Here is an 11,078-nt window from a genome sequence, read left to right as displayed (position 1 = left end):
CATGGATCCAACCTACTACAATGAATAAAGGAAAACAAAAGTCCAAATCTGGGAATCTCTCAGTTGTATTTGGCTCCAGTTAAAAATAATATGCACTCATGTTAATAAAAGCCACAAAATAAAACATAATCGTTGCCTGGCTCAGCATAGTATTCCAAGGGAAGGAAGTGACTGGATATAAAATACAGCCTGAGCTTGCCAAAAAAAAGTCAGTGGGCCCCTCAGAGTTGCAGTAGAAGTCCATTGGGGTGACAGCTTGCCCTGGTCATCGAGATGTATCTCACTTCTGCACCTACTTACCCATTTACCTGGAGCTCAAACTGGCTGGTTTCTTGAAGAAAACAATAAAAAAAGAGATGCAATGGGGTTGATTTACTAAAGGCAAATAGACTGTGCACTTTGCAAAGTGCACTCTGCAAGAGCAGTTGCTCCAGAGTAATGAGCAGAAGCTCTGCTAACTTTCATCATCCAATCATGCACACAAAAAATCCGTTTTTGTTTCATTTCCCTTGAATGTTATTGGGTATTCTTTGCAAAGTGAAGCTTTACCTCATTTACTAAGCTCTGGAGCAACTGCACTTGCAGAGTGCACAGTCTATCTGCCATTGGTAAATCAACTCCAATATCCCCAATGTATAGGAAAGGAAATTAAAGCTATTGTCTATAGAAAACAGATTCTTCAGAATAGACTAAATTACTTATTATAGGTTAATTGGTCCTCTTTTGCTTTAAATAATTTCAATCTGTGAATAGTACAGGCAGAAAATGAATGCGAATTAACTCATAGTCAATGATCAGCGCGGAGCCATCCATGATCAGCGCAGAGCCAGTCAATGATCAGCGCGGAGCCATCCATGATCAGCGTGGAGCCAATCAATGAACAGCGCGGAGCTATCCATGATCAGCGCAGAGCCAGTCAGTGATCAGCGCGGAGCCATCCATGACCCATGTGGAGCCAATCAATGATCAGCGCGGAGCCAATTAATGATCAGCGCGGAGCCATCCATGATCAGCGCGGAGCCAATTAATGATCAGCGCGGAGCCATCCATGATCAGCGTGGAGTCATTCAATGATCAGCGCGGAGCCATCCATGATCAGCGTGGAGTCATTCAATGATCAGCGCGGAGCCATCCATAATCGGTGCGGAGCCGAAGTATTAATGCTCCTTTTATACTGATTCAGCATCTGCTGATCTCCACATTCCCTCTGGGCACCGATCTCCCAACAGAAGTAGAATAATGAGAAGTGGCAGCTCAGCAAACTTTTTCAGAATGAGGTATTTGGGGTATTTGGGGCCCCCAGAGCCCTCTGTGAAGATCTGGAAGATCACATCACTTCTCGATCTGCGAACACCCCAAACACAGCACTGAGCACAGCAACCGGTGGTAACAGTGCCAGAGACTCCTGTACTTTCAGGATTCCATTTATTAATGTTTTCATTCAAGATTCACACATTTGAACTTTATGGTGAGAAAAAAAATTTATCTTAGGTGAAAGTTGGGTAAATCCTGTGTGAAAACATTGATAACTGACCTTTCAGTTTTTGTTATATCAAGTATAACAGGGTGAATAATAAATAGATACAAAGGTATGAAGAAAATAATATGTGTTACATTGTAAGAATGGAGAAGGAGTGATAATAATATAAGGAGAGTAGGACAGAAAATGTGTAGTTGTTGAGGAGGAGAGAGAGAAAGAGAGAAAGAAAAAGAAAGAAAGAGAAAGAAAGTTAGAAAGAAAGGTGCATATTATAATAATATGTATGATGTAATATACAATCTCCCTCTCTCTCTCTCTTTATATATACACACACACACACATATATATATATATATATATATATATATATATATATATATATATATATATATATATATAGATATATATAGATATACATACATACACACAGTTATATATAATATTTGGTTTATAGGTTATATTTATCAATGTATTCTGTGTACAGTATGTAATACATTGAGGTTATCACTTGCCTATTGACTTGATTTTATAATTATACTTAATAACAATTTGTTAAGCAAGAAAAGAAGTGGAAGAGAAAGAAAGAAAGAAAGAAAGAAAGAAAGAAAGAAAGAAAGAAAGAAAGAAAGAAGGAAAGAAAGAAAGAAAGAAAGAAAGAAAGAAAGAAAGAAAGAAAGAAAGAAAGAAAGAAAGAAAGAAAGAAAGAAAGAAACATATATGTTCTAATAATATGTATGATGTATTATCCAATATATATTTACCTATCTATCTATACAATTATTTATATTTTATGGTTTATCGGCTATATTTATCAATGTATTGTACAACTTATTGAGGTTATCACTTGCCTTTTGACGAAATATATATACATACACACACACACAGTTATATATAATATTTGGTTTATAGGTTATATTTATCAATGTATTCTGTGTACATGTGTACAGTATGTAACACATTGAGGTTATCACTTGCCTATTGACTTGATTTTATAATTATACTTAATAACAATTTGTTAAGCTAGAAAAGACGTGGAAGAGAAAGAAAGAAAGAAAGAAAGAAAGAAAGAAAGAAAGAAAGAAAGAAAGAAAGAAAGAAAGAAAGAAAGAAAGAAAGAAAGAAAGAAAGAAAGAAAGAGGGGAGAGAGAGAGAGAGAGGGAGAGAGAGAAAGAAAGAAATAAAGAGGAAGAGAGAGAGAGAAAGAACGAAGTATGTTATAATAACATGTATGATGTAATATACAATAGCTCTCTCTTTATCTATCTACAATTATAAACAATATATGGTTTATAGGATATATTTATGAACGTTTGTGTACAGTATGTAATGTATTGAGGTTATCACTTGCCTATCGACTTGAGAAAGAAAGAAAGAAAGAAAGAAAGAAAGAAAGAAAGAAAGAAAGAAAGAAAGAAAGAAAGAAAGAAAGAAAGAAAGAAAGAAAGAAAGAAAGAAAGAAAGAAAGAAAGAAAGAAAGAAAGAAAGAAAGAAAGAAAGAAAGAAAGAAAGAAAGAAAGAAATGTGTGTTCACAGCAGTACAGAAAGAGAATGTCATATCATATCATAGTATAACAGAGGGGGAACGAGGAATAAGAGGGGAGAGACAGACATGTATATGGTAGATAAATTTGATAGATTAGATCTATCGATAGATAGATAGAAAGATATATATTAGATAAATAGATAGATAGATAGAGATAGATAGATAGATAGATAGATAGATAGATAGATAGATAGATAGATAGATAGATAGATAGATAGATAGATAGATAGATAGATAGATAGATAGATAGATAGATAGATAGATAGATAGATAGATAGATAGATAGATAGATAGATTTAGGTAACAATAAATATATTCCTGTAAATGTGGATTGAACACACATAAACACAAATAAAAGACAATGCAATAAAAACATAATAAATACAAGTTTTAAAGGGTAGCTGCAAGAACTGTACAGTAAATGATACCAGAGAGATGAAAGGCGCCCACCTCATCCACCCTTCCCTATGAGAAATCATTCGCACCAAATCAATGATGATGCCCATCATCCTCTATGTAATAATGTAATCCTGCGTTCCCCAGTGCATAATCTCAGGGTCAATAAACCCAGAAAGGCGTCTCCCCTCTAGTTTCTGGCTCTGCAGGGGACAGGCGACCCCCAAGGATTAGCTCCAATCAGAGCCCTGTCAGGGCTGACATGAAGCAGAGGATGAAGTGAAGGATTTATGGCTCAGTAAGGGAAAAGCTGCGGTTGGTCTTTAGGCTCTCTGACTGGCTGTGGAACTACAAGTCTCAGTCTGACCTGGGGGACCTGTTGTGTACAGCGACCAATAGGCATTCACCTCCTATTAGGGAATGTGTTGGTTTGCTCCAGGGATATTTGCTGACCCCTGAGACTGGTAGTTACACTCTATTCCTGCCTAAACCAGATAATTCCCATATGTATCCATTATTGTCCAATTAAAAATATATAAATAAATACTTTTTGAAGGCTTTAAAAGGTGTGAGGGTGGGATGGACTGCTCCATATAGTTCACTTGATAAACAATTAAGGAAAATTTGCCAAAAATTAAGTACAAAGATAAACCGACAATAGAGACAGTGGAATACTTGTCCATAACAGGCTAGGTTAATGATTGGTTATATAGGCTCAATTTTCTTTCTCTCTTTAGTTTGCATTTAAAATATTCACAACATATTTTTTTTCAATACATCTTAAGAATTTCATGGAAGCAATTAAATTAGGAAAAAATATTTATAATAAAAAAATTAAAAAGAAATATTATTTTTTTAAGTTAAGGATGAAAAATTAAATACACTATAATTAAGGGTTAATTTGGATAAATGTATCAGTCTTTGAGGTAAGTGTTCATTTGTTTTTTATTTCTTTAATATTTAATAATTAAAACGTGTATATAAATATATAATGTTCGCTTATCAAAACTGTAACAATTATGTACAGTCAACACATGAAATGTAAAATGACAAGTGGGAAAAAAAACAATTGCGTCTGAATTTGGATTTCTTAATATATTTGTAAAGTCTTTCACATGAAGTAAAAACCATGTTGTAAAACAAAATAAAAATTACAATAGGATAATATTGTTATTTTGATTTTTCCCCCATTTTTTTTTTTTTTTTTTTTTAATGTAGACACGAAAAAGACCTTGAACAGTGCACCAAAAATTAAAAAATAAAAAATAGCTGTCCATCCAAAATACAAAGAGGCATAAAAGAGACCTTCATCACCACTTTATAGAAAAGATATTGTAGTTTATTTGTTCTTTTGGTTTAATACAGAGCTTGTTTCTATTTTACAGTGACCCAAAACAAAAATTCACAAGGCAAATATTGCCAACAAAAACACCATTTTAATACTGATAAACTGACGCAAGGTGGTGTCTTTTTATTTAATTTTAATTTTTTTTTTATTGGATAAAAGATAAATAAATATTGTCTTAATAAAAAAAAAGTGCCATATTAGCTCTGCAACTTCATAATCCGGGCCTGAAGTCCACTCTTGTTGGCCAGAAGGATAGAAGGATATAATTGTGTCAGCCTGGTCATTAGTGAAGCTATAAATTGAAGTCAACTAGAAAAAACAGATGTTTATATATTATTTTACAAATCCCTCTTTCAGCAGAAAATAGAAAGAAGGCGAAGTATCAAAAAAAAAAAAAAAAAACGTAAAAAATAGAATAAACAAAATCCCTTTTCAGAATTGGATTACTGGATTTGCAGGGTTTTCTTGGCTGACTGGAGATATAAAATGGTTATACCTCTGTAAAAAAATAAAATAAGTAGTCCTTTTTATGCGCTTTTAGTTTCACTTTGAAGGATATGGCTTCCAGTGGGAGGAATGAAAAGAACCCAATGTACAGTGAAGGGACAGTGGCACTGGGCAGCTTTTGGCTGCCATCAGAGACTTTCCATGGCTGGTTGAGGGGTGTCAGCTGCAGAGTGGCCCACATGCAGAGTCCGGGGTGAAGGGGCCCATTTATGGCCTGCTGCTGTCAGGGATCACATCACACAAGGCTTGATGTCCTGATAACTGACTTGCTGGTGGTAATAGGATCCGCTCCCTGAGTGCATGGAGGACGAAGCCATGGCATTGAACGAGAAGACAAACTCCTTTCTGTCATTCATGCTGGGGGACTGAGAGTGATACCTGGGGATACCTGTGAAGGGGAAAGAAATTGACATCATTATAGGGGACATGGGCACCACACCTGTCTATCTCCATCTGTGGGGGAAGGGCAACAGGCATTGCATACCAAGCCTTGTGGTTCATCCAAACAGTAAATAAATTACAAATATTATAACTAAAAAACGTATATATATATATATATATATATATATATATATATATATATATAAAATGTGTGTGTGTGTTTGTGTCATTAAGTATACAATAGCTAAACAGATTATAATGAGGATACCAACATTTAAGGCAGACCTTGTGAAGAAATGAATATCTTATCAACTATCATGATAGTTCATTGCTAAAATAATTAAGTATTACCTACAATATTATTATCATAATAATAAAAATTATGATAATAATAATTGTTATAATAATCATAATAATAATAACATCTTTTTATAATAATTTGGGGTAATAATAATAACTATTATTATCCCAAATTATTATAAAAAGATTCTATATTTATTATTATATGTATTATTATTAATTATGTTTCTTTGTGTTTAAGTACATTTATGTATTTAAAAAAAAGTATGTTATTAACTGGACAATAGCTCTCTTGAGGACTGTTCTTATCAATATTATTATTATTATTGCTAGTAAGATAAGATAAGGTAAAAAGTTCCAAAAAATTTAACATAAACCTAAGAGATATCTCTCTAATTTACAAATATCATGTTAGTTTTATGCTACAATTTATACAGTATAGTGATTACCCTACAATATAGTATTATTTTTCCCCAAAATATGTATATTTATGCTGGGTGACTGGGTGTGGGCAGATTGAAAAATAAGTGAATTATTAACCTCCAAAATAGTTTCATTATATATTTATGTATTTGTGTACATTTATTATTATCATCACAAAACATTATTCTGCATTGAACTGCCTTGAAAGTTTAATTATCATTTATTATGATAAGTTTTGTGCTAAAATTGATATAAGCACCATGCAGTTGGCAATATTTTTATTATGTAAAAGTTAAGTAATTACTGAGAACAAAAATATTTTAGAATGTATTTATATATATATATATATATATATATATATATATATATATATATATATATAGGTAAATATATATATAAAAACAAATATTACATCTCTCTCTGTGTCTCCCTCTCTATATTCCTCTCTCTATCTCTCTCTATATATATACCCATATATATATACATATATATACCCATATATATACATATATATATATATATATATATATATATATATATATATATACATACATATATATATATATATATATATATATATATATATATATATATATATATATATAGAGAGAGAGAGAGAGAGAGAGAGAGAGAGAGAGAGAGAGAGAGAGAGAGATTGTAATAAATTTGGTTGTATTTCTGTGCATTTATGTACAGGTTTCATTTTTATTTTGTCACTGCTTTAACAGGTTAATTTTAGGTGGTTATTGCAGAAGATTATATAATAACCTATGATTAGCAAGGTGATATTAAGTAACACTATAGCTGAACCTACAGATGCATTTATAAAAAGTATAGCAGAAAACTGAAATATGCTTGATAATATGGAGGTTGATTTACTAAAGTAGTTGGTAATCTTCACACGACAAATTATGAGAATATTCTCTTCATTTATCCAATCATGTGAAAATCAAACTGCTGTTTACTTTTTACATGATTGGATAATTGAAGTGAATTTTTGCAGTTTTTTAGCTCCTTTAGTAAATCAGCCCAAAAGTGTCCCATGTGTATTTAAATTCCTCTACATGTGTGTTCATGGTAGATGTTTCTTCCCTGTTGCAGATGTGCGGGGGAAAAATAAAATAGAGAAAGACATTTTAGTAAAAGAAGACTGAAAAAGGGGAAGTTTTTCATTATGTAGTGAACGGAAAACTGCTCTATACCCTCAGAACATCCCAACCACTTATTGGGGTAATTATGATAATTTGTCATGATAGGAGACAGCAACAAAAGAGCTCTGGGGAACCGGATAGATAGAGTAATAGGAGCTTAATGCTAAAATCATTCCATATTAAGGGGCACAGTTTCTCCTGAAAGAGTTTCAGCTAAATAGTAAATGACAGAACTGATACATAATCATATAAACGTATCATCTGTGGCGTGGGGTGGTCCATAAGATGTGCCCAATTCAGGAGAAAAATAATACACAAGAAAAGCAAAATGAGAAAGAATGAATGAAAGAAAGGAAAAAGAAACATAAGAAAGATGAATGGATGGATGGGAGATAGATTGATAAAGAGAGGGGAGAAAAATCATATAAATCATATAAAAAAATCATATAAATGGAAATAAATCAGGTGTGCTTAATACATAAATACAAATATTTACAGAGAGGAAGAAAGAAAGAAAGAAAGAAAGAAAGAAAGAAAGAAAGAAAGAAAGAAAGAAAGAAAGAAAGAAAGAAAGAAAGAAAGAAAGAAAGAAAGAAAGAAAGAAAGAAAGAAAGAAAAGAAAATGCTTTTTTTTCCATTTCCATAGGTTACAATCTGATTATCCATCACCTGTAATCTTCTTTAAATACACCAAAACTACGGGTTTATATAGAAGGCAGGAATGGAATAAAAGAAGAAGGGAGAGGATGGAGTAGAGAGAATATATATATATATATATATATATATATATATATATATATATATATATATATATATATATATATATACATATATATATATATATATATATATATATATATATATATATATATATATATATATGTGTGTGTGTGTGTGTGTGTGTGTATTGAGAAAAAGGGAAAAACATGTATTTTTTTAATTTTTTGTAAAAGGACACATATGTGATTAATATATGGCATTATTATTCACGTAATAAAATTACTATTTTTAAAAGAATTGATAATTATTTAAATTAATGGCATCAGCTTAACTTAATGGATATAAGGAATGAAAGCATGGAAACATTCTCTCTGGATAACATTGGAATGTTTTCTAGGCAGGGCTACAACAGGAAAGGACAGAGCTGCCTTCAGGGCATGGTGGTCAGAGGGGACTACTTCCCCCCCTGGGGCAACACAAACCTGAGGCCTTCAGACAGACCTTAACCCTCAATTTCCCTGGCTGCAGCCCCGGTGGCACCACACTAACTGCTGCCATGCCATCCTGTCCCACATGTGCTCCCTCAGACCATCACCCCCCCCCCCCATCTTATTATCCCTCATTTTCTCTACATGTCTGCAGAGATAATTCCCAGGTCCAGGATGGGGCAGCTTGACCATATCAAGGCTATCCTCTCAGCTGGTGAGTTATTTGTGCGCAATGTATGGTGGGCCCTGATGCAGTGATGCCTAGGAATTCTCCCACTGGGGTTAATTTACTAAAACTGGAGAGTACAAAATTGTGTGCAGCTCTGAATAGAATCCAATCAGCTTCCTTTTTTTTTTTTTTTTTTTCAAAGTTTAATTGAACAAGCTGAAGTCAAAAGCTGATTGGCAATCATGCATAGCTGCACCAGGATTTGCACACAAATTTTAGTAAATCAACCCCACAGTGTTTCTAGATTATTTGTACAGATAAGAGTTCTGTCTGATCTGTACTGATCCCAGGTCCTAGTAGTAGTTACAAATTGGTTATACTTATATAATACAATTATATGAACTGTCACAAGAAATAGGAAAGAGATTGTTGGAATTTCTGGAAAAGCCATATGATGCAAGAAGCCAAATCAGCCAATTTTGTCCTCTTTCATCAGCTCACGGTAAGTATATAAAATATTGATGACTGGTTGCTACGGATTGTGTACATTGATCATTGCCTTATAAGGCTAGCCTTGGCACCATGGGCCATCAGTGGCTGGCAGCTGAATGGTACTCACCTTGTAAATCAGATGCTGTGTTGTGGCTGTTTTGGTGCAGGTATTGCTGCTCCAGGGAGTGGGATGAAAGGCTGGAGGACAAAGGGTTGGTGGCAGAGTTGCAGGGCGACAGGGGCTGTTGCTTGATGTAGGGTGCCCCACCTGAGAGGGCAGAAGAGGTGGGCGCCCAAGCTGAGGCCGGGCTGCTGTACACCGAATGTGGCTCCATGACGCCCCCTCCTCCAAGGAGAGGAGACCCTGACTCGTGGTGGGAGTAATCACCCCCTGAGGAGCCTGTGCAGCTGCCCATGTAGGAGTGGCCCCCATTGGCAGTCAGGTGCGACACTGGGTGCCCAGTTAACCCCATCCCGTCCACGTTGCTTGTCAAATGCCCATTCATCATGCCTATGCCACTGTCCAGTGCCAGACTGTTGGGTTGGCAGGAGATGCCTCCTCCAGATCCCTGGAAACTGTAACTATCCGGTATATGGTTGAAGCCCAGACCATTCATCATGCTATACATTGGCTTCAAGGCTTGGCATTTCCTCCTGAATCCTCTGGGCCTTCTCCTGAAGGATCCTTCCTCAAACATGAACTCGCTGGCCGGGTCAATGGTCCAGTAGTGCCCTTTGCCCGGCCTGCCAAGACCCTTGGGCAGCTTAATGAAGCACTCATTGAGGGATAGGTTGTGTCTCACAGAATTCTTCCAGCCCTGGTAGGAGCCCCTGAAGAAGGGGAACCTGCTCTGGAGGAACTGGTAGATCTCACTGAGGGTCAGCCTCTTGGTGGGGGAGCTCTGGATGGCCATGACGATCAGGGCTATGTAAGAGTATGGGGGTTTCTCTGGCCTTCTGATGCCGGCGTTGGTCTTTTTGGTCTTGGTGGTGCAGGAGGCTGACTCCATGACCGTGGTCTGCTTCTCTGTGGCTCCAGACATGGGGCTGCTCTGGGAAGGGGTCTGGGAGGGCGGCTGTTGGATCTCTGCGGTCATTTGTAAAGCTGAGAGGCTTCAGAGCTTGGAGAAGTGGATGGAAGTCAGAAGATGGGCAGAGGCTGGGAGGCTGGGGCTTCTTCACTTGACCGCTGCTTGGACAGTTGGTGGAGGACTGTAGAAGACTGGTCAGAGGAGCCTGGAGAGTGCTGATCAGAGGAGCCTGGAGAGTGCTGATCAGAGGAGCCTGGAAGAGAGCTGGAGGAGACTGCTCAGTAGAGCCTGGAAGAGAGCTGGAAGAGGCTGGTCAGAGGAGCCTGGGAGAGAACAACGTCTACTACTGAATGCAACAGCTGGAACAGGAAGAGGAATATTAGCAAGCTGGCTGTCCAGCCCAGTTTTGGCTGCTGTGTCAAAACTCTGCTTCCCTGGAGAGGGCTGGGATCTGTAGCTTGCCTCTCCTGCTGTAGCTGGGTCTATTCCCTGGACCTGGATACAGCAATGTCCAATGTTCTGCCCTGGGTAGAGTCGGGCTCTGCTGGCTCCAGATGACTCCTGCTCTGCAACTTTTCTTTCCTTGCATGCAGTCTTGCCCCTGAACCGTGCAGTCTAGGCGCTGCCTTGAGTCACCTGTGACCTGTTG

At 36.3% G+C, this 11,078-nt stretch overlaps 1 protein-coding gene across 1 annotated transcript; it reads right to left on the bottom strand.

The window, feature by feature from the left end:
* Nucleotides 1-5,219: 5,219 nt before the first annotated feature.
* On the bottom strand, nucleotides 5,220-10,605 carry FOXF1 (forkhead box F1). The gene is made up of 2 exons (XM_082269593.1): nucleotides 9,526-10,605; nucleotides 5,220-5,662 (listed from the first exon to the last, which is right to left on the bottom strand). The coding sequence occupies exons 1-2, from the start codon at nucleotides 10,493-10,495 to the stop codon at nucleotides 5,505-5,507; spliced, it is 1,128 nt and encodes a 375-aa protein (XP_082125719.1). The 5' UTR covers nucleotides 10,496-10,605; the 3' UTR covers nucleotides 5,220-5,504.
* Between the last annotated feature and the right edge of the window lie 473 nt (nucleotides 10,606-11,078).

Source organism: Pelophylax lessonae (genome assembly GCF_965119305.1).
Source record: "Pelophylax lessonae genome assembly, chromosome: 10".
NCBI lineage: Eukaryota > Metazoa > Chordata > Amphibia > Anura > Ranidae > Pelophylax > Pelophylax lessonae.
Note: the sequence above shows the minus strand (reverse complement) of the source record. Positions and strands in the feature narration are given on the sequence as shown.